Source organism: Crinia signifera, chromosome 4 (genome assembly GCF_055691185.1).
Source record: "Crinia signifera chromosome 4, ASM5569118v1, whole genome shotgun sequence".
NCBI classification, from domain to species: Eukaryota; Metazoa; Chordata; class Amphibia; order Anura; family Myobatrachidae; genus Crinia; species Crinia signifera.
This window is the reverse complement of record NC_139220.1, coordinates 285,873,092-285,898,100: the sequence shown is the minus strand read 5'-3', so window position 1 is coordinate 285,898,100 and position 25,009 is coordinate 285,873,092. Positions and strand designations below refer to the sequence as shown.

Sequence of the window (25,009 nt, the reverse complement as noted above, 5' to 3'; positions counted from 1 at the left end):
CCGGTCGGCACACAGGGTATCAGGTGTCCGTACACTACTGCGAGACATCGCAGCAGTGTATGGGCACCTTTAGTACATAGACCCCCATATCTCTGAATCGTATTAATAGTTTCTGTATGAAGCTAGCTGTTGTTTTTAGCCATACCGGCCCCTTTAAATTATCCTTTGAGAGGGTGGAGATCAGTGATGTCATTGAAAGCTCTTGCACTGACTCAAAACATTCCTGCCCCCTGCTACCAGCTTTTTAAAGAACACAGTTATGTTCAATCCTTCACATTTCTGAGGCACAATTACAGAGGTAAGTGACATCGCTCTGGTTACCGGAACTACAGCACCGATTACTGAGCGCTGCTGCGCAGGCTACAGCTAACCCTGTTTCACACACATATTGCTTTTCTTATCAAGGTAATTAATATTTACTGAGTACAGTTATGTGGTCTGTACACTATCTGTGGTGTATATAACTTTATAGCTCAATGGGAAATCATTGTTATCCCTTTTCATTGCACACAATATTTATAATTACAGTTGCCATAAGATATGTCAATGTTTATATCTCAGTTATGAAGTAGGATCTTCTGATCAGTATGGCAGTTTCTGTGACAGTGTCCGCTGTGTATATCTCATATTTATTTATTTACAGTTTCTTATATAGCGCAGCAGATTCCGTTGCGCTTTACAATAGTAGACAGTGATAAGACAAACTGGGTAACAACAGACAGACTCATATGCATCTCATTTATAGAGTAGGTCTCTTGGTACTTGTGTATTATCACGGCTCCCACGATTTCCATCTTATGGGATCTTATACAATTTAAAATTGTATACCATTGTATATGGCATACAATGGCATACGATGAGATGAGATGAGATTTTAAATTGTATAAGCAATACTTTACATGTATTACGCGTCCCCTCACGGGGCTCGCTGCGCTCGCCACATTATATAAAATCAACTCCACGCCGACATGGATAGTGGGGGTATGAAAAGGTCGGAGGACGCGTACCGCCGCCGCTCGCCACGCTTCGGGTTGGCGTTGATAGTGGGGGTGGCGTGGGGGTGCATTTAACATTATAAGCACCCATTAGGGTGCTTATACAATTAAAAATCTTATAGGGGGGCCAATTGACCTTGAAAGCACCCATTAGTGTGCTTATACAATTTAAAATCTCATCTCATCTCATCGTATGCCATATACAATGGTATACAATTTTTAATTGTATAAGATCGGGTCCCATCGCAGCACATCTCATCTCATTGCATACCATCTTAATGGAGCCCACACACGCACCGATCCCGGCGTGCGTTGTGGGCTTAACTAGAACACATAGCATCGCATCGTATGCCTTGTGCATACGATGTGCATGCGATGCTATGCTAGAAAAAGCTAGTACAAAAAGTATGTGCAACGGTGTGTGTGTGGGCTCCTTTAGCCTTATGGTATGCAATGAGATGGGATGAGATGGGAGCCGTGATAATACACAAGTACCGGTCTCTTTTCTGTAATATACATCATTTACTACAGTATACAATAGACCAGTGGTTCCTCATCTTTTTAAATAACGGCGCATCTGAGTATTATCATTTATTTCACGGCACCCCTAGGCCAAAACTTCAGAAAATCTAATAAATTATGTTTAAATCTCATCCTTAGGTTCAGTTATGTGGACAGGATTCACTTCCATTTGTCCATAATTTCCTATCACATTGGTTATAAATAATTTGAATTGTTCATTGACCACTAATCCAGAGCACCCCTGCAAGTCCCCCAAGGCACTGCAGGGTGCGTGGCACCCAATTTGGGAACCCCTGCAATAAACTGTTTATCTCGTATGCATCTGAGTATATATGCCATAGGACGTGTTTCTGGTCTGTATATCAGTATATAGGACACAGTCCCCAGTGTATATATCTCATTTATACCATAGGACGTGTCTATAGTCTGTATATCAGTATATAGAATGCAGTCCGCAGTGTATATATCTCATTTATACCATAGGATGTGTCTCTGGTCTGTATATCAGTATATAGGACGCAGTCCGCAGTGTATATATCTCATTTATAGCATAGGACGTGTCTCTGGTCTGTATATCAGTATATAGGACGCAGCCCCCAGTGTATATACTGTATCTCATTTATACCATAGGACGTGTCTCTGGTCTGTATATCAGTATATAGCATACTTGCCTACTTTTGAAAACCAGTTTCAGGGAGATTATAGTTGGTAATAGAATTTTGCGCATCGCCCCATTGAGGGGGCGTGTCACGCTCCACCCAAAGGGCGTGTCTAGTTCTATATATGGAGTGATCGTGAAAAGAGATTGTGAACATGGCACCTAGAAGCGTGAGTGTGCACTGCTACATCTGAGAGAAATCTTTTAAAATTACTTATATCCAAATGTAGATGAGCCCCAAAGCAGTTAGTAAGAGCTACTATACTTGGTAAATGATTCAATGTAAATGTATCTATCTCTCATTCCTTTTTTCCCCAAAAAATTTAAGTGTAATGTGGGCTAGGTGAAATGAGGGAGATTGCTAGACTAATGAGGGAGAGAGGGAGATTGCTGCTATTTCAGGGAGTCTCCTGCAGAATGCAGGAGGGTAGGCAACTATGGTATATAGGACGCAGCCCTCAGTGTATATATCTCATGTATACCATAGGACGTGTCTCTGGTATGCATATCAGTATATAGGATGCAGTCCCCAGTGTATATATCTCATTTATACCATAGGACGTGTCTCTGGTCTGTATATCAGTATATAGAACGCAGTCCGCAGTGTATATATCTCATTTATACCATAGGACGTGTCTCTGGTATGTATATCAGTATATAGAACGCAGTCCGTAGTGTATATATCTCATTTATACCATAGGACGTGTCTCTAGTCTGTATATCAGTATATAGGATGCAGTCTCCAGTGTATATATCTCATTTATACCATAGGACGTGTCTCTGGTCTGTATATCAGTATATAGGACGCAGTCCAAAGTGTATATATCTCATTTATACCATAGGAAGTGTCTCTGGTCTGTATATCAGTATATAGAACGCAGTCCGCAGTGTATATATCTCATTTATACCATAGGACGTGTCTCTGGTCTGTATATCAGTATATAGGATGCAGTCTCCAGTGTATATATCTCATTTATACCATAGGACGTGTCTCTGGTCTGTATATCAGTATATAGGACGCAGTCCAAAGTGTATATATCTCATTTATACCATAGGAAGTGTCTCTGGTCTGTATATCAGTATATAGAACGCAGTCCGCAGTGTATATATCTCATTTATACCATAGGACGTGTCTCTAGTCTGTATATCAGTATATAGGATGCAGTCTCCAGTGTATATATCTCATTTATACCATAGGACGTGTCTCTGTTCTGTATATCAGTATATAGAACGCAGTCCGCAGTGTATATATCTCATTTATACCACAGGACGTGTCTCTGGTCTGTATATCAGTATATAGGACGCAGTCCCCAGTGTATATATCTCATTTATATCATAGGACGTGTCTCTGGTCTGTATATCAGTATATAGGATGCACCCCCATTGTAAATACCTCATTTATACCATAGGACGTGTCTCTGGTCTGTATATCAGTATATAGGACGCAGTCCCCAATGTATATATCTCATTTATACCATAGGACGTGTCTCTAGTCTGTATATCAGTATATAGAACGCAGTCCGCAGTGTATATATCTCATTTATACCACAGGACGTGTCTCTGGTCTGTATATCAGTATATAGGACGCAGTCCCCAGTGTATATATCTCATTTATATCATAGGACGTGTCTCTGGTCTGTATATCAGTATATAGGACGCAGTCCCCATTGTAAATACCTCATTTATACCATAGGACGTGTCTCTGGTCTGTATATCAGTATATAGGACGCAGTCCCCAATGTATATATCTCATTTATACCATAGGACGTGTCTCTAGTCTGTATATCAGTATATAGAACGCAGTCCGCAGTGTATATATCTCATTTATAGCATAGGACGTGTCTCTGGTATGCATATCAGTATATAGGACGCAGTCCCCAGTGTATATATCTCATTTATACCATAGGAGGTGTCTCTGGTCTGTATATCAGTATATAGGACGCAGCCCCCAGTGTATATATCTCATTTATACCATAGGACGTGTCTCTAGTCTGTATATCAGTATATAGAACGCAGCCCGCAGTGTATATATCTCATTTATACCATAGGACGTGTCTCTGGTTTGTATATCAGTATATAGGATGCACCCCCATTGTATATATCTCATTTATACCATAGGAGGTGTCTCTGGTCTGTATATCAGTATATAGGACGCAGCCCCCAGTGTATATATCTCATTTATACCATAGGACGTGTCTCTAGTCTGTATATCAGTATATAGAACGCAGTCCGCAGTGTATATATCTCGGCACACTATTATATTCTCCCTTCACTTGGTAGTGGTTGGTAGGGTATGAAATACTGCCTGTCGGCACATGACTGCTCAAATTTTCGTAAAAAAAAACTCATATCAACTTTTTCCACGTCAACCTTTTGACCCTGTTGACCTTTTGACTATTGACTTATAGTGGTCGACCTTATGACTGTCAACCTAGACACTGTGGGTGAGATTTAATAGGATCAGAGATTCCAAAAGTGAGAGATTTGGGAAGAAATCTCCAGTTTTTTTAAAGCGGCAATCATTAACCAGTTTGATTTTGCAGTGTAAATGATTGCCGCTTTAAAAAAACTGGAGATTTCTTCCCAAATCTCTCACTTTCTGAATCTCTCATCCTATTAAATCTCACCCTGTAGGTCTCATGAAATTGGATACTTCCCAGAACCCTCTGCAGCCGCCGTGTCCTCGTTTGCATGCACAGAGGGACTCCCGGGGCCAAAACCCAAAAATGCACTGCTCTTATCAGGAGAACTGTCCTTTGTGATACTAACTGCATATGCTTGTACATATGTGATCAGTATAGTTGTGGTAAGTGTCGGAATAAATTGATAGTGTGACAATTTGCATAGTTACAAAGACAATATTTAAAAATAGTTTCCAGGGACACATTGCTGCTAAAACTGTGGCTATATTACACAGTACTACACATGTTTAGTCACATGGAGAAAAAGAAGACTCCTTGTGGGGGCACTCTTAGAAAATGTACATGTATATATGTACATATGGATACCTATATTTACTGCCAAAAAGTGTGGAAAGAAAGTTATCAAAAAAGTGATACTATTTTAAAACTTAACTTTTAATATTCTTATTTAATATAGGTGGTAATAAGCACAAAAAATGTACATATAAATCACACAATTAAAGATCCTCATAGACATCATTGATTTTTTGATAGGCAGACTTGGTGGCGCCCCCCCAGATCCCAGCGCCCTAGGCAGCTGCCTAAAGCTGCCTAATGGTAGAGCCGGCCCTGAATAGACCTCCCATCTTAGTAAATTTACCCCTAAAGTTGGGACTGTCCCAGAAATTAGGGACAGTTGTCACATGTGTATTTGTGTTTTATTTTAGCTTAGTATTATTGGGAATATGTCCTGTGTGTGACAAGTTTGGATATATTTAGTATCTTTCTATATCCTTTTTATGGAGTATAAACAAAAGGGGCGGATTAAGGTCTGTGGACACAACAAAATTGTGTGGGGGGGCCCACAGACACCCCCCCTCCCCAGGGGTGGCTGGTACCTGGGCAGCGCAGGCGGGCAAGGGAACCCTGCAGCGGTCTGGGCAGTCGGTGCCGGGGTCCCTGCAGCATATTAGAAATCAACGGCGGGGTCCCTGCAGCAAATGGGAACTAGTAGCGGTGTTGGCGGCGGGGGCCCCGGGGCGACCGCCCTGTTTCTCCTTTAGTGTAAATAGAAAATACATCTAGAAGGTCAAAACCATATCTCCCTATTGGGGGAGGGGGACATTTTAAAGTTTGTCAGATTAATACTTTGGAGGTGCCACATCCTTGCTGGGATCACAATGTTATTTATTACAAGTTCCCTTGATTTCTGTGCTTCATGCAAATATAGGCCGGGTGAGACTATAGTCATTTTTTATCCTTTCTACCCCTTTGTCCATCAGGGAACCCCTCTTTTCTTGAGTGGCCTTTTTTGAATGTACAAGGACCCAGTGTTCTACCCGGGAATAACATCAGCATATGCCAACACTTAGTAGTACAGTTCAATTACCTCGAGCAAAGGGTCTGGTGGTTCTCCTTCTCAAAGTAAAACTGTGATTAGAAGGAAATATTTCATGTGAGTGTCTGTATGGTTTTTTTATTGAATTTTCTTATTATTGATTTTTTATTTTTAAATTATCCTCTTGGTTTGAAAATGTTCACGGTTTTTTTAAGTAAAGTTTTTTCTTTGTTTTGTATTGTGAATGAAATAAAATTTGTTGTACTTTTTCATGGACCACTTTGAAATTGCATGAAAGGTCAGTGTCCCAGGAAATTTCAGTGTGTGGACTCTCTCTTTGATAGTTCTCAAAAAAAGCCAAGAATTAGACCAGCGCTGTGGTATGTCCTCAACTTTTGGACTGTATTTGTACTTTTCGTAGTTGGAAGTTGAACTACTATTTAGAGGACTCAGCAGCAGCAGGCCTAAAGTTTAGAGCTTGAATAAGTGTCCAGGTTTCTATTTTTTGCTGTGAAATATAGTTGTTCCATGCAAAAATTCTAGTTGCATCACAATATAGAACAAGGGTCGTATGGGCTCAAGTGAATTTAAGAGCCTGTGAATTTGTGATTGTTAAATAAATCGAAAGATAGGATAAGGCCATAGGAAATCTCAGGTGAGTGGCATTTAGATCTGCCAATCAGGTAGCATTGGGGAGGTAGCTTAGAGAGGGGTAGATATAGGCAAGTTGGATAGGAAGGACTTCCTCTTTGAGTCCGGATCCCCACCCTCCCTTCCCTTTCTCTGTGCTACCTGGCTCACGGGCCTTTCACCAAATTTATTTGATAGCTTTAATTATTAATCGGCGAGAAGGCACTCTCGACCAGCATTTAGGTGGGGTGTCAGGTGGTCTCTGTGCGGTGTGCCCCTCCCCCCCCCTCTACCAGGATGGCGGGCGAGTCCCAACTCAACGTGGTGGGGCATTGGTCACTTCCTTGAAGTGTCCGCATCAGGCCATAGGAGGGGTGTGGCATATCCATCACAGCGCAGGCTGTACCCACAATGGAGAGATGTTATCGGTTTGGGGCGCCCTGGGCGCTGCCATGAGTTACATCCGCGGGGGTGCTGGTCTCAAGTGCTTTTCTTTGCCATCCCTTAACAAATAGGGTTTCACCAGTTACAATAAATATTCCATGACCTTTAAACTTACGCAGTTTGTGTCCGTGTCTTATTTTTAGGATAAGGTGTTTCAGTGTGAGTTATTTCTTGGCTTAAGAGTTAAGTAAAGGTATAGGCCAAGCAGCATAATTCACTAGGCGCCTTACAGGGATCATCCAATGTATAGATTCCCATGTGTAGATTCCCATCCCTGCTTTGCTCCTACCTCTAAATGAAGCCACATGTTGATGCTGAGGCCAGAAGTCTGGGCTGTTCCTGGCAGAGCAGTCTGTGCGTACAGTATGTGAGGGAGTAATGTGAGGCCTGCTCCGATAACCCCTGTGGGAGGGTGAGATTACCCTTATCAGCTGTGGTGGAGGATCACACACTATATTCACTGTAAACAGCGTAGGGGTAACTATCAGGGTAAGCAATGGCTGGGACTGTGGCTGCAGGGAAGAGGTAAGTGCCTTAGCAGAGGACATCATCAACACAGGAGGGAATAATGTAATGTGTAATACCCCCATTTATAGCAATATGCTCATAGTAATTATATCAATGCTTACAATATAGCACAGCGATTTGGAATATCTATGTATACACATACATATGTACATACATACATGCATACACTCACACAACTCACAGCAATTTGTACCAAAAGAAAAAAAAAGTCTGTGCATTTATCAGGTCTGAGGATTTTTCTGTTCTCAGATGTGACTGTAGTGGGCCAGTGGTGGGTGCAGGGTAGTGGAAGTAGGGTGGTGTAAGGTAGCATCTGCGCATGGACTGGCACAGGAGAATTCACGTGGAATATGTCAGTGGTATTGCTGGATACACTGCTAAGTAGCAGGGAGTTGGAGGATACCCAAGGTAGAGTCTAATCCAACCTGCAGAGGTCTTCTCCATGGACCCCTGCAAGGAGATATGGGTTTTGCTGCATGTAGGTCATGGACCTTTAGTAAGCAGAAAAGCAAATCTGAAAGCTCAAACAAGGCATACCGCACAATGGGGGTGATTCAGCATGGATCGCCCGTTAAAGAATTTGCAAATGGAGCGATTATCAAATTACTGCGCATGCATACAGTTTGAGTGACAGGAAGCCAGTGTTTGGAGGCGGAAGCCATTTTCTTGTTGGTGTGTATGGAAAAATGCATGCCTGCCCTGGCATTTTTAGAATGGGCCTATGATGTCACCACTGACCACTTCCAGCCTGTCTCAGTCGCAGATTGGTGGAAGCCTCAGGCTTGTGCACATTTTAATAGGTGCAGAGGCTCTTCGATGTTCTAGGAATTGCAAATGGGATTGTGAATGTTTAGCAGTTAGCTAAAGTTCCAAATTTGCAAATGGAGTTTTCTCTTTCAGTCCAGGCAAAAAGTTTCTGCTTGAAGTCCACTGTTTTCTGATAAATGATCAATGAATTAGGCCCAATGTGTCCAAGTAATGGAGCCAGGAACAAAGCTAGGTCACTTACATTGTTCAAGGTAATTGTAGGTTGCTGATTCAAGAACTACTGTAAGTCATGTGTACAATGCAAGGACAACAATTGGTGGATACAAGCTTAGCAGGCAATTGGTAGCAGGAATCAGCTGAACACACAGTAGTGTTCATTAGTCACATCACACCATACAGTGGTGTATGCTATTGACATTACACCACACAGTGGTGTCCATTATTCACATTACACCACATAGTTGTTTCCTTTATTTACATTACACCACACAGTAGTGTCCGTCATTCACATTACACAACACAGTAGTGTCCATTATTCACACAACATCACACAATAGTGTCCATTATTCACATTGTACCTCACAATATTGGCAGTAATTCACATTACACAACACAGTAGTGCCCATTATACATGTTATGTTGCACAGGAGAGCAGTGGCGTAAGTTTGTCCCAGTTGCCCGGAGGCAAGATGAATATTGGTGCCCCCCCACACACACACACACACACACACACACAAAACATTGTTCAAAATATATATAGTCAGTTATGAAATATACATTATATACTGTATGTCTATACAGAAAGAGAGGGAGAAAACATATATTTCAGAACTCAGTCACAGAAGCGATTTTGATGGCTTTTAATTAATGGATTTAAACTGGCAGTGGTGGAGAGGTGCCCCCTTGAGAGCAGGAGCCCGGCGGCAGATGACTCCGTTGCCTCCCAGAGTTCTGCCTCTGCAGGAGAGCCTCTTATACACTATACGCCAAAAAGTAGAGCCTCTTATACAACATACAGTAAAGCAACTTATACATTTTATGCTACGATAGAGCCATTTATACACATTAAAACACAATACAGCACTTAAACATGTTACGCCACAGTAGGGCACTTATGAATATTGTGCCATGGTAGAGCCCCTTATACATGTTAAACTCCACAGGACAGCTGCTTATACACATTACATGTACAATGCGATATGGGCGGAATCTTATTACCCGGCATCACATTGTAATATGCAATCACATCAGAGGGATGTATGTCCATGCAAACACAGGGACAGGAGCTCTGAAGGGAGCCCCTCCATGCGATTCGCTCAGCCAGGTTACAGGAGGTCTGCGCATGCGCGATTAGGGCTGAACCCCAGCTTACCACACTGCTGGCCAGGTGTGTAGCCCATAAGCTATAATGGGTTACCGCCATTCTAAATTGGGCAGCATCGCATCCCCTATAGAAACCTATGGGGGATGCGGCTGCTGTGATACCTTCTACTTACATGCCAGCTGTACTTAATACTTGAGGCTAAACTCATAAAACTGGTGTTTTCAGGGAATTGGCCGCAAATATTAATGATAATATAGATGTTACCCAAAGGAGTAATTCAAGTGTTGCTCGGTTTAGGTGCACACAGTCCCAGGCGCTGACAGTACTGTAATGTTGTCCCATCATTGTGATGGGCTGGGAACTAGTGTCATTCATACTTGTACACTGTCTCGGAATGTTTGACTTACAAAATTTGGGAAACTCCAATGGATTTCCAAGAGAAATCGCTATGTTGTGACTCCACCCTCACTGCACAGTGATGTAACTAGCTGCATTGTACATGATGCAATTCACGGCACCACACTCCCCGCAACTCCAACTTAGGTCTCTATGGGGTCCATTTATCGTACAATATTTGCAGCTAAATCTCCCAAAACACCAGTTTTTGTGAGTTAGCCGCAAATATTAAGTATCAATGTAAAATATATCAGGAGGGACAACAGCAGGAATCACCGCTCCCTCCTGCACCCCTGCCGGCCACTTCCCTCATAGATTACTATGGGGGATGCAAAGCTGCCCAATGTCTTAACATCGGGCCAGTGCGGTCACCGGGGTCAGCGGGGCAGCACTAACCGCGCATGTGCAGACCCCCAAGCGCCCGGCTCAGCGCATAGCAGGGCTGGGCTCTGTCCCTGCACGTCATGGATGATACATCCCTGTTATAGGATCGCATGTGCAATGCGATCCTGGGCGATAACAATCCGCCCAGATCGTATTGTAAATACGATCCGTGATAAATGGGCCCCTAACTCTTCTACTTGAGAAGTCGGTTTGTTAGGTTATTGTTGGCTATATTCCATTATTGCTTAAAGGGACAGATGAATTTTTTTTTTTTTTATGTGAAAATTATCACTTTTTATCTTGATGATAATGATACATAAATAAATAATGGGGTTTTGACTATTGAATTTATCAATGCATTCAGGCTTGTAGCCCAACGTCAAGGGACCCCATTTCACCTCAAGTCCTACTCTATCACCAGGAGCCCCAACAGCTCTGCGTGGCCCCGATAATGGGGGGCATCGCCCATGTGGGAGGTGTAGCCACACCCCTTACTTAGAAAATACAAAAAAAATATTGAATATGTACAGCCACACATAAGGCACAAACTATGGCAGGGTGGCACCACTGACAGTTACAGTAAATGGTACCTGCCCCCCCTCCTCCCATCTAGGATAGCCTTCGCTGGCTGCTCACAGGGTGATTGACACCCTGCAGGTGTTCGGGGGCAGTAACGCAGTGTTTTCTGGGAGTGACCCAGAAAGCTCAGGCGTTCCCTGGCTGTTGGTCCGCTGAAATCTTCAGTGGTCTCCTTCTCCCCACAACCTTCGCATTACTGAATACTCGGCACTGCAAGCAGGGGTAATCATTCGATGGTGAATGATTTTCCCTTTGTGTGCACGGCTACAAATGTGTTCACAGCCGTGCGGTGCAAACTCGGCGGGTGGCCCATTTGTAGGATTTTTTTTTTGTTTTTCATATGTTTTGACAAGTGAATAAAATATTTGAATTCTTTTTGTGCAACCAAGACATGTTCCCTGCTTAGGGACACAGTGGGTTTATTTACTAAGATGGGGGTTGTATTCCAGATGGGATGTTCCTATGAGCAACCAATCACATCCTATCTATCTAGATTCTAGAAGGTGCTAAATAAATAAGATGATTCTGATTGGTTGCCTATCATTATCCCATCTTCAATAGAACTCCCACCTTAGTAAATAAACCCCGGAGAGTCTGGAGAGGGATGGGAAAAGATGCATCTCAATACATTTCTAAAAAACATGGCAAAACCAAAGCTATCAAATCATAAAATAACGTAATAAAAAAGGTCACGTTTCAAACAAAACTGCAAAAACTGGCAATAACTGGCAACTAGAATATAACATATTCTGATAACTGCATTAGAAAACCAGTAAAGTGTTGTTTCCAATAAATGTTCACATCTGCCCCAAAGTTGTAATTTCTAGCCTCTTCCCTGCTATAATGTTACTGGTGTCCCTCCACCCATCTCTGCCTGCTTCAGATGCATTGCTCCCTGCCTGGTATGCTGTGCACACTCATCCTCTCTTCTTTATGTCTGTATAACTTCCTTTATCAGCTGTCTTTGTATTCTTCCCTCAGTCCTGTTGGGGTCCTCTCTCCTCCCCCAGCACAAGTCCTGCTCTCTATCTTGTTCCTTTCTCTCGGCTGACTAATACTTTAGTAATGTTGTCCTCTCTCATCTCTCTGCAGCTGCGTCAAGTCTGCTGGGAGAATATAAAGCCATTGCCTGAGAGCTGCCAGCACATCTACAACAATGCAGGAGGTAAGTGGACAAACTGCCACATACTGTACTCTAATATAAATAACTTATCTGTGCTGTGATCTGGGAAAGTGTTGGGATTATACTGTAACTACAGCCTAGTGATCAACATCATCACACATATATACTGTACTGTATATTGTGTCCAGTGAGCTGACTGCAGAGTAGCAACCTGAATAATACTGTCACAGTGCAGGGATGTCCTGACTGCAGACTGTCAGGACAGGGTCGCACAGTGCTGGGTATATATGTAATATCCGGTGATGTCCTGACTGTGGACTGTCAGGACAGGGTCGCATAGTGCTGTGTATATACTGTATATGTAATGTCCAGTGATGTCCTGATTGCGGACCACCAGGACAGGGTTGCACAGTTCTGGCTATATATGTAATGTCCTGCGATGTCCTGACTGCAGACTGTCAGGACAGGGTCACACAGTGCTGAGATTATATGTAATGTCCACTGATGTCCTGACTGCGGACTATCAGGACAGGGTCGCACAGTGCTGGGTATATATGTAATGTCCTGCGATGTCCTGACTGCGGACTATCAGGACAGGGTCGCACAGTGCTGGGTATATATGTAAAGTCCTGCGATGTCCTGGCTGCAGACTATCAGAACAGGATCGCACAGTGCTGGGTATATATATAATGTCTATTGATGTCCTGACTGCAGACTATAAGGACAGGGTCGCACAGTGCTGGGTATATATATAATGTCTATTGATGTCCTGATTGCAGACTATAAGGACAGGGTCGCAGAGTGCTGGGTATATATATATATATATATATATATATATATATATATATTGTCCAATAATGTGCTGACTGCAGGCTATTAGGACAGAAAATGTGTCTGCTCTTTTCTCTATAGTGTCCATGATATGCACTGTATGTACTGTTATCCATGTTGTTATTATCCGTGGCATGTATATGGCATGTTCATACTCTGCGTGGCATCTACAGGTGTTAGCTTAGTGCAGGCATGTCCAAACTATGGACCTCCAGCTGTTGTGAAACTACAAGTCCCATCATGCCTTGCCACAATTTTGCTATTAGGGAATTCTAAAACTATTGCAAAGTATGTATATAATATATATCTATATCTATATATATATATATATATATATAGATATAGATATATATATATATATATATATATATATTGGAAGAAAGAACAAGAGGGGCGCTCCATAGTGCATAAAAGATGATTTTTATTACAGGTAAAAGGCAATACCAGGTATGACCATTAAATTCCACACTGTGGGCTGGGTACCACAAGATATAGTCAGTATAGAAAGCCAGGCATAACTCCTACCACCACGCCAGGGCACCGTCGGAGACCACGAACCCCCGCTGGAATCACCAAGGCTCAGGCAGCGTGTCAGGAGACCGGATGGAAACAGCAGTTGGGGAGAGAGCCGGGCAGCAGTGCTGAGCGGACGTCACAGGCCCCGTCTAACGCGTTTCGTAGTAAAACTTTGTCAGAGCACACCCTCTGAGGAAGTTTTACTATACTGATTACAGTATATCTTGTGGTACCCAGCCCACAGTGTGGAATTTAATGGTACGGGTACCTTATTGCTCATACCTGGTATTGCCTTTTACCTGTAATAAAAATCATCTTTTATGCACTATGGAGCGCCCCTCTTGTTCTTTCTTCCAATTGATACCTTGTTCCTCTCGTGAGTCCCGGGAGTATATTGAGGAGGCTGCAGTCCATATAGGACTTAGTGCTACAAGCTACAGTGTGGACCCTGTCTAGCCGTTCCAGCTGGTGTGGAAACTTTTAATCAGCGCCGCAAGTCCATCAGCTGCCCTTGGTTTTCCATATATATATATATATATATATATATCCAAACCAATAGTGTTATGTAACGCCCTGTGCAATTCTCAGGGTACTTCCCGTCTTTCCTTTGCTTTATAGTACCATAATCAGCATAAAACGTTTTCAAATATAAAACATTTATTTAAAACATTTAAAACAAATAAATTAAATTTTTTCTTGACAAAGGTGTGTTCTTTAGATTATGGATCACAATGGTTATCAACGGTTACCCGACGCGTTTCGTCTCTTTGTGAGACTTCATCAGGGGTGAATAGTTTTATAATGGATCTTTAAGGATCCATAGCTCTGATTCTTCTGATTTTATAAGTACCATTAGTGGAACGACTGTAATCTTGTCTCCTAATTTAGTTTTTTAAGGTGCATTACACCTAAACAACATTAGGGAGTGAACTATATAACTGATTAGAATAGAAAATCTCCTTGTGGATCACAGGAGTGAAGATACGGTCCAGTATATGACCTTACTAGCTCCTGAAGGTGTGTGCTCTCCTGTGTCCAAACACCAAGTAAGTCACTTATTGATATTGATATCGTATTTCCGAAAAGGATACAATGTCCAGATGTGGTCCTTGAAACATAAATAAAGCATTCTGGTTTTAGGATTATACATTGTATTGGGTTATTGTACTGTATATGACTACAACTGGTGGAAGTTCCATTAGGTGGTAAAAGCGCTCTCTATATTTCTTGTTTTCCATGTTCATTGTTGCCTCCCACTAACAGGGGGGGGGGGTCTTAGAGTAGCTGCTTACACTATTAGGGTGCACGTGGGGTCATTCTTTGGATATATATATATAGTTTCACAACAGCTGGAGGGCCATAGTTTGGACATGCCTGGTTTAGTGTATTTGTTTTGTCCAGAGCTGGATTTTTCTGAAAAAAAAAGTACCATTATAGGGTGTAATGCACAGGGAAATGTATTATTGTATTTATTTATTACCAGTTATTTATATAGCGCACACAGATTCCGCAGCGCTTTACAGAGAGAATATTTGAACATTGACATCAGTCCCTGCCCCAGTGAAGCTTACAGACTACGGGGGTGATTCTAATCCCCTTGGAACGGGGTGAATTTGGCCCGTTCCGATGGTTTGGGGACTGCGCATGGTCTTTTATGCGCATGTGCAGATCCCCCTTGAGAACGGCTTCCAGGGTCAGGTATCGCCCATGGGAATGTCCAGCGCTTCATGGGCATACATCTTAATCGCAAATGTGACTCATTGTGAATGGACCCCAGACACATGCGCAGAGCAACTTTAATGCATGGAGAGAAGAACAAAATCACTCAACCGCATCCAGCAGTCAGTGCATCCAGCAGTCAGTGCATCCAGCAGTCAGTGCATCCAGCAGTCAGTGCATCCAGCAGTCAGTGCATCCAGCAGTCAGTGCATCCTACCCAGCATCAGACCCTACAACAGATGCTAATACATGATTACTTCCTTGCTGATCAGTTACATAAGAGTACGGTGTAGTGTTCTGACCACAGACAGGGCCGGATTATAATGAAGGCACAAGGGGTCAGTGCCCCTGGACCCCCCTCTAGCTAGGGGCCCCCTATGGTTGGCATGTATTTTTTAAAAAAAAACAAATTTTTTTTTTTTAGCTAAAGGTTTTGTGCATGGGAGTGGGGTAGTGCTTCAGCTTCACCTATCTGCCAATGTGACAATGAATAATGGTGCTGAGCATTGGGAGCCAAGCATGCAGTGCATTACTGGGAGTTGACCAAGTCCCATGACACCTTGCACCAGAGGGCAGAGGCTGAGAGGTTTGTGCTGAGCTCTGATTGGTGGAGCTCATTACATGCTTCTCAGGCCCATGGAGAACAGCAGCAGCAGCTTAGTCATGGGAGGGTTTTTAATCAGAGGCAGCACTAGGACTGTGAGTTTTCCTACAGAGTAAAGTGCAGAGGGACAAACACAGGCTTTTCATGTGGTGTGTGTGTGTGTGTGTGTGTGTGTGTGTGTGTGTGTGTGTGTGTGTGTATATATATATATATATATATATATATATATATATATATATATATATATATATATATCTCCCCTGCAGTTACCGATTGACCAAGTTTATTCTGCCTTTACTCTGTGTTTTGACAGTGTAATATTCTCCCATGCAGTTTGCGGCCAGTAATGACAAGTGCAAGGGGGCCCCCCGGTCTAAAGTACCCCGGGCCCCCCGAAGGCTTAATCTGGCTGACCACAGAGCACTACACAGATCACTACACAACATGCACCGGCCTTGCACAGCTGTTAGCAATGTCAGTTCTACATAGATGTCATTTTGTTACCAGGCCTACATGATGATAGGACATGACCTTTCTGAGGACATGTCTTGCCATTACCGCCACTTTGGTGCCCCATCTGCAGTGTAGCATGACTTTGTCCATCTGCAAAAATTGCTGCCTTGCTAACAGGTCTGAATCAGGCCCTTTAACACTCCAGGCCTGCAGCCTAACCCGAATGTCATCATTTATCACAATGTCAACACTTCAAATGCCAATATTCTGACAATGCCGACATGTGACTGTCAATGTTTAAAGAATGTCAACATTACAACTGTGGTGTGAACATTATGAATGTTGACGTTGTCAAGGATTACATCCCGAGTCGTGTTCAACATTTTTCCTTTAAAGTTTATATAAAATATTGTACAAAGGTCCCCGTAGTCATATCCTGGGCAGGCGCACTCGGCTGTCGGCCCCCCCGCGGCCCCAGCATTGCTGTTACACAAAGCCGGCAATTTGGAAACAAATAATAGAGATCAGAATGTAGCAGTTCTCCTTTAGAACATGAAATAGTTAAAGTCAGTCTAAGGACACTTAAAGTTGTGTCATGTGTCTGGTCGATAAGTGTAAGGTAAACAATGATGAAAAAAATATTTCCCTGAATTAAAGAGAAAATCTACTCCAGATAGTTCATGTAAACGTCATCTACTGGGAAAGCGATTATGTTAACGATAACAATTGGTGCATGAGATATATTGGTGGCAGGACTGGAGATCAGACATGAAGAAGAAAATACATAATATCACATCATTTTTCTTCCGAGTAACTCAGGCTCTGAGCCAACTGGAGGAGTCTCTAGTAATCTGTTTTACAGCAGAAGTTTATGAGTCATCTGATTACCCATCAAGATTCATGGTCCCAGAGCTGTAATTACACCCATCCCAACAACACTTTGCTCTTACTGCAGTGAGTAGTAGTAAGGTATGGGAAGAGGCATGGATAGGGTAGGGATACCGCACCCTCCAAGGTGCCGCCTGCCACATTGTAACGGACTCTACTGCCACCTTATAACATATCATGTTCAGGCAGGCAGTACAGTGCAGTACAGGGCAGTACAGGGTCGCAGAAACAAGAGATCCGTCACAGCTCTTTTGAAGGGAAAGACAGAAGCCTCTTATTTTTATGCGCATGTGCAGCCGTTGTGTGTGTGTGAGCGCCAACATCGCTCGCACACAGAAGTCTGGGCGGGAGGGGGGGGGGGTGGAGGGGAGTGGAGTGGCGGGCCGGGGAATTTGCCTATGGAAGCGTCCAGCATTTCATGGGCATTCCCATTGTAATTCCCTGATGACGCGGGTGAGGGGCGGTGGGCAGCTGAAGTCAGCGGATGTCAGCTGCCCGCCTGCTTCCTGCACAGGGCGCTCGCAGATCAGAGACACCATATAGGTGTCGCAGATCTGCGAGCGCTGAAGAAATCATTTGATGGTCGCAACCAATGGAGAGGGGGGGGGGGGCGGGTGACTTGCAAGGCTGCGAAATTGACAGACTTGCGAGTCAACCAGAATAAGGACCTTGGTGATTTCCTCATCCTCAGGCAATAATCAGATGTGGCAGCTATTTTGGATACTAGGAGTGTGTTATTGTACAGAATACAAGCAATATATATATATATATATATATATATATATATATATATATATATATATATATATATATATATATATATATATAAATATATATATATAGTAATTAGCTCTTGGGATTTATGTCCATTATTTTTGTCTTTTTTTTTCTCCTTAATTTTCATTTTCCTCTTTTTCATCCAATCAGGTACAAATGTTTCCTCTTGGCCACAATACCATGAAGATCATCTTGCTACTCATCCTGGCAGAGGTCTTGTCTTCTGTGCAAGAGGTGAGAGGGTCGGGTGAGGACTGTAGTACTGAGGGGTATGGGGGTGATTCAACACCGCTCACTAAGCAGCGGTCGGTCGCAGAGCCACACCATCAGTCCCCAGTGCGGATACCCTGGGGACCAATACTATTGATTTGGGCCCTATGTTTGCCAGTACACATCTCCTTATTTGTCCCCTATGTGTAGTAGCTGCTTCATTACCAAAGGCTTCTTAACACCTGCATCGTTTCCTTCCTAGGTTCTACATCATCGAGAGAAGCGAGGAGCCAGGACAAATAAATGTGATTATCTGCATGTCTTTACCTTGGCAGGGGGATAAACTTATACATACGCAATGGCTGTCTGGGGAAGGTGTCAGTGCTGTAACTCCCACTGGCTGCCACGCTCTAGCTGTCAGAGCGGCACCAAGATAGAAAGGGGTTTATCAAAGCTTGGAAAGAGATAAATTTGTGAGTGATAATGTACCAGTCAATCTGCCCATAACTGCCATATTTAAAACACAGCCTTAAAATGTAAGGGAAAAGCTGACTGGTTGTTACTTTATCTCTCACATATTTATCTCTCTCCGAGAGCTCTATTTCTTATCATCTGCAGCCAGCACCCGAAAATAAAGATTCCTTATAACCACAATTAGCAGCAACAAGGAAGGTGTTATACGTGTACACCACGATCCCTGCTTAACACTGCATAGCGGTCGCGGCTGACGATCTCCCACTGAGCGGCAGGTGATCAGCATCGGAAACACAGTCCGTATGCTGCACCTGACTGACTCGGGGAAGTAGTCTGAGCCGGTACACATCCCTCGCCCACAAATTGGGGCTGTGGAACAGTACACACCACCAGATATTGTACCAATCCATTGTGCCTGCTCACGTCACTGCAAACCCCTCATTAAATCTCCACTGATGATAAACCACAAATCATTATTGTTCATGAGGAGGCTGCAGCCAAAATACATATATATATGTTTTAGAGACTTTGGGGGGTATTCAATGCTGCAGCAAGCGGTCGGCGAGGGGGTTAAACAGCGAGGATTGCAGAAAACCAGCGATCCTCGCTGTTTAACCCCCGCGCCGGCCGCTCGCTCTATTCAACGTTCGGCGAGAATTCCCCAAAACAGCGAGACCCGCGGCTACTGCAGAAAACTCGCAGTTTTTAGCCGCGAGTCTCGCTGCTTCTGGAGCCGCATCCGCCAATTCTCCCTCGCTCAAAAAAAGTGGGAATTGGCGGATGCGGAGGCTGTGTTGAATGCTGTCAGGGTGAGTGGTGACAGCGAGCAGGAAGACCTGCTCGCTGTCACCACTCACAAACAGCATTGAATACCTGCCTTTGAGTAGCGTGTGCTGTTTAAGAAGAACCAACTTATTTCAGGGAGATAGTGCAGCGGGGGAACCCCTGTGTGAGGATCGAGTATCCTTTTTAATACATTTGTCCGTGTCAATTTGTGTATATTTTATGTCAATATTTCGCAACATTTTATAAAGAAATCAATAAAGGTTACATTTTATGTGAAATTCACCACACAGTGACACCCTTTCCTTTTTCTCTTTAATTGGCACAATGCTCTAGAAATCTGTCCACTCGGCTGGTAAAACAGCCCAGCGGATGGCGATGATGTAGGAGTGTGAATCAGCGCTCACCGCTTATCGCCGGGGCATACACACTGGGCGGCTTTTGATTTGAAAGATATAGGCCTGCCAAAAATACAAGTCTCTGACTCAACATGAGTGTAACCTAAGAACCACTTTCACACTATAGCACATAGTCTGTCTTTTCCCTGTTAGACCACTTTTACACAAAAGCTATGTCTGTGATGGGATTCAGGGGCAGATTTATTAAGATCGGTGAAGTGGTAAAGGGTCTGGTTTTTATCACCGGCCAATCAGCTCCTACCTGTCATTTTTCAAACCAGGCCTATAACTTCATGTTTAGGAGCTGATTGGCCGGTGATAAAAACCAGACCCTTTACCACTTCACCGAGCTTAATAAATCTGCCCCTGAGTGTGAAGTGATTTTCTAGGGAACGCCTTAATGCCATCCATTGTTATCTGTCAGGTTGCAGGCCCGAGACTGTCAACCCAGTTCATCCTTTTGAACTTTAGCAGGACTCTGGGAAAATACCCAGGTTTATGGCGATGTCTGAGGGGTATTGTGCGATTGATCCTGTGATTGGTTGCATTGTGCTTTTGGTGATAGAGGTAAATGCACACAAGGATATAATGATGAGCAGCCTACTTATAGGGTTATACTTTGTTTTCTGTCTTTCAGACTTGTGCATGGACCAACCCTCAGGAAGGATATTCACGGGTGGGGACACCTGGATGCGCCCTGCTGGACGGAGGGTGGAGTTCTGTCGCTGTGAGAAGGGGAGGAGCAGATGTCACAGTGTACCGGTTATAGGTAAGAAGTGAGAACTGGGAGGCATTAGTAGGACACGTATGATATGAGATGTGGCTTCCTATGGCTGAGGCAGACTGAGCAGATGAATAGATCATTTACTCACCAGCACCTCTCTCCACAGATTGTATGGAACAGCACTGCTACAATGGAGGGCGCTGTCTGCAGGCGCTGTATTCCTCACATTACCTGTGCCGCTGTCTACGGGGATTCACCGGAGAGCTCTGTGAAATAGGTATGGAACCAGAGCAAATGTATTTATTTATTTACAGTTTCTTATATAGCGCAGCATATTCTGTTGGGTTCTACAATTGGAAACAACAGGGATAAAACAAACCGGGTAGAAACAAACCGACATAGAGGTAGGAGGGCCCTGCTCACAAGCTTACAAGCAAATGAGGAGGCCCAAGTGAAGCAGCCTACCCACGTGTCCCTTCCTCCAGATCTGCTACTTGCAGTGACAACTTTCCAGACAGTGCCATCTCCTTTGCTCACTCCATCTCTCCAAAGGCATTGCTAGTGTAGGTCAGTAGGTGCGAGGAGCAGAGCACCAAAGCCCCGTACACACAGGGGAGACATATTGCTCAGTTTCTCCTATTCATCAGTGACCAGAGATGGTCGCTGATGAAAAAGAAACTGCCGGGGGAGCCCGGTAGTGGAAATCAGCTGGTCGCAGGAGCATGTTCCTGCGACCAGCGATCACTACAGGGGTAAAAACGGGAGCGCGCACACGGCTATATATCGCCGGTGCACACTCCCATCGTGGGCAATATGGTCGCTTAGCGACCATATTTCCCGCGATATTACACAAAATCACCCCCGTGTGTACGCACCTTTAGACATAAGGAAAGAGTCTGCCCTGGGCACTGGATGGGAGGTTTCAGGGTTCCTTTGACTCATGGGCCTGTGCACTGTACAGCGATTATAAGGATCTCTTTACTAATAAGGATAGTGCATAGACAAACATGGGGGGTCCCCTTTCCTGGCATGTTTGGCAGCTCATATCATCACTACAATAGCAAATAAGAAGAATTTAGTAGTGCTGTGGCCACAACATACAGAATAAGGTATGGAATTTGATGGCTGGCCCAGTAGATGTGATGTCTGATGTATTACATACACTACACTTGTATGAGGCTGTAGATTATTAAGAGCTAATTTTGCCCCTTTCATGGCCTGGCCACACTCGCTCGTAAATAATGTATTTGGAAATTCCTACCATTTGTCCCTGTAGTGTTGCTCTGTATAGTGATGCAGAGTGCCTATTTACACTCATTATGAACATATCTTTCCATGAAATGATTGTATGTCAGTACAGATAGCCAGTACACTGATAAAACAGTAGACTAATTCATATTGTCTCGTTATTCCTCGACAGACACTCTTGATACGTGTTATACGGGCTCAGGACAGACATACAGAGGGAACCACAGCCGGACGCTGAGTGGTGGGGTCTGTATGAACTGGAAATCCCCAGCTCTCAGTCAGAAGAGATACAATGCAAAGCACAGAGAGGCGCAACAACTTGGACTGGGCAACCACAACTACTGCAGGTAGTCAGATGGCTCCAGACGCGTGTAGCAGTTTTCATGTGTATATCGCCCCGTAGTGGTAAGAAAAGGAAGCACAGCATCCATTCATCTCATGATAGCATCAGAAACATAACCAGAACTGAGCCCGTATGCTACAGCCAATCATCCTGTTACAGTTTTACAGTCAGCAAAAGATCGGCATGGCAATGGTCCACACATGAAAAGGTCAACGTGAGCCTTTCAGGATTTTTTTACAATCCACATAGAATACAATTGGGAACGATAAAGTGTGCGGAGCAGAGGTATGGGCGTGAGGCACCATGCAAGGGTATGCAGTACACTAATTGGTGGTCCATGTCGAAAGGGGTCGACATTGAAAAAAAAAACTGTGAAAAACTCATGTCCACTTTTTCATGCGTCAGCATTTTGTTTGTGCCAATTTTTTGTCAATGTCAACTTTTTGGTGTCGACCTAGACACTGTAGACCTTTCCATCCACACCCTGCGGAAGGAAGCCTGGAGTATAAAACTAGGTAGGGGCATGGTGAAAGTGGTGGGAGGGCATGTTTACACCAACAAAATATGAGAGTAAAAGAAAACCATTTAAACCAATCAGACCTGTCCTAATATGCCAAGATCGCCACCTGTAGGCCAGCCCATGACATCTTACTGCACGCCTTTTAAGTTCCAGCAACAGAAAATATATTCATGCTTGTATTGCACACACAGTTGGCAAGGCCACACATTATAACTGGCAATGGCCAGCATGGATTTGTTCCTATAACCCTGATAAAGCTGCCTAAACTAGATAGTACTGTATGTAAAATAAGGGGATTTACCATTTCACAGGAACCCTGATGATGACATCACTCCCTGGTGCCACGTTTTTAAGGATGGAAAGTACAGCTGGGAGTACTGCAGCGTGCCAGCCTGCAAAGTGGGTAAGTGCCACCAGACTGAGTTCCAGTCAGATACTCTAGAACTGGGGTAGCCAACCCTAGTCCTCGAGAGCTACCAACAGTGCATGTTTTGCAGGTCTCCACACAGAATCACAAGTGAGCTAATTAGCTCCATCTGTGGATCTTTTATAATGTGTCAGTGATTAATGAGTGCAGCTGTGCAGCAGCTAGGTTGTCTGGAAAATGTGAACTGTTGGTAGCTCTCGAGGGCTAGGGTTGGCTACCACTGCTCTAGAACAATGTTCTCATAGAAACTGCAGACATGGAGAAAGTTTGGGATATAATGGGGACATTTACTAATATCGGTTATCATGGCCAGTTCCACGTAAGAATGGGTACGAACGGGATCAGCCGGGAAATTTAGCCCTGAACTCGTATTTCCTGGTGCCGATGTCATTCGTATTTGGCTGCAGAGTTTTCCGGCATCCTAATATGCACATCCCTGAAGCATTGCATGGATCAGTCAGATCTGTGCCCCGGGCTCTTTGAGCCGGTGCGGGTTGCAGTAATACGAGGGACAAAATTAATAAGGGTACCCTATATTTCTATAACCAGCACCGGGCCCTTGAATATTGGTCCCCCATAGGCCTGTTCTCGGTACTTATATGTTAGTTCTCAGTGTAGCCATTGCCGGGCACCCGGCTAATATATATGGGATTCAGCGGATGGGCAGAGAGCGGGCGGGCTGGGGGCTGCAGGCAACAGGCGGAGGGGGGGGAGCATTATACTTACCATCCACGATATCCCCTCCGGCACAGTTGTCCCTGGGTATGCTATTAGGGTAGTCACCGCTGGGGGAGCATCACATGGTTTCCCGGGGAGAATTGTCATGGAGGCCGCGATGCGGGGAGCCGAGTGCCGGAGGCGCCGGGGACATCGTGGATGGTAAGTATAATACACACACACACACAACACCCACTAACACAATCATATGGCGAGCGCAGCTAACCACCGAGCCAGAAGCGTGGCGAGCCCTGCGAGGGGACACGTATCTGTGTCCGCTCGCCATGCTTCGGGTGGCTCACTGCGCTCGCCACACTTTCTAAAATTAACTCCACGCCCACGTGGACACTGGGGGTATGACGTGGATAGTGACCATATGATCGATTATGTATTAGCTGCGCTCCAGTTACGTAATTTGCGTAACTTACGTCATTTGTGTAAGTTACGTAGTTTACGTAGCCAGCATAGTGGTGTATTGGTATTCCTAATACACCACTACGCAAACTACGGGCGCCCATCTAACAAATAAGTACCCTGTTCTCTTCTCCAGTAGAGATCTAAATGGGTACCTGTGAAAAAAATTGTACACACAACCCCTCCGGCGTAGGTCGCATCCTTTTCGGTCCAAGGTAGATGGGGATCCAAATGGACTGAGGAGAATGAGAGAATTCCCAGTGACATTTAAGTGAACTGTTTATATCCACTGCCTTGGCTGGTGATGACTTATCACTACCAGTACCACTTCTGCCATGGATTGAGCTGCAAGCCTGATCTGTGCACACAGATTTTCCTGTAGAAAGCTTTCTTTCTGGCAGGAAAATTACTTTGAAGCCAACCGCACACCCAACATATGGAATATATGCTGCATAGCATTGAGGTCCTCCAAAAAGTATTTTCCGGTCATTAGAAGAAAACAAGGAAGGATTTTACCCTCAGAACCAGATTGTAGCAGTTTCCATTGTGGTACCCTGTACAGCGGCTGCGTCAGAGGGAAGCGTCCTACAATCTCACATACAGTAAATGGCAGCCCACCTGCAGAATGTGCAGAAGTTCTGCTCACATCTTG

At 44.0% G+C, this 25,009-nt stretch overlaps 1 protein-coding gene across 3 annotated transcripts in view; it reads left to right on the top strand.

Moving 5' to 3' along the window:
* The first annotated feature begins 203 nt into the window (after positions 1-203).
* Positions 204-25,009, top strand: part of PLAT (plasminogen activator, tissue type) — a 40,634-nt gene continuing 15,828 nt past the window's right edge. The window contains exons 1-8 of one of the 3 annotated variants that reach the window (XM_083184882.1): positions 204-298; positions 12,281-12,353; positions 18,250-18,333; positions 18,572-18,614; positions 20,602-20,733; positions 20,855-20,965; positions 22,109-22,283; positions 23,111-23,202. In XM_083184882.1, the coding sequence (XP_083041008.1) occupies positions 12,345-12,353; positions 18,250-18,333; positions 18,572-18,614; positions 20,602-20,733; positions 20,855-20,965; positions 22,109-22,283; positions 23,111-23,202 (646 nt within the window). In that variant the 5' untranslated portion in view covers positions 204-298; positions 12,281-12,344. Of the gene's footprint in view, positions 406-7,614; positions 7,735-12,280; positions 12,354-18,249; positions 18,334-18,571; positions 18,615-20,601; positions 20,734-20,854; positions 20,966-22,108; positions 22,284-23,110; positions 23,203-25,009 lie in introns of those variants that run through there. The other 2 variants (XM_083184884.1, XM_083184883.1) reach the window with 2 other exon arrangements.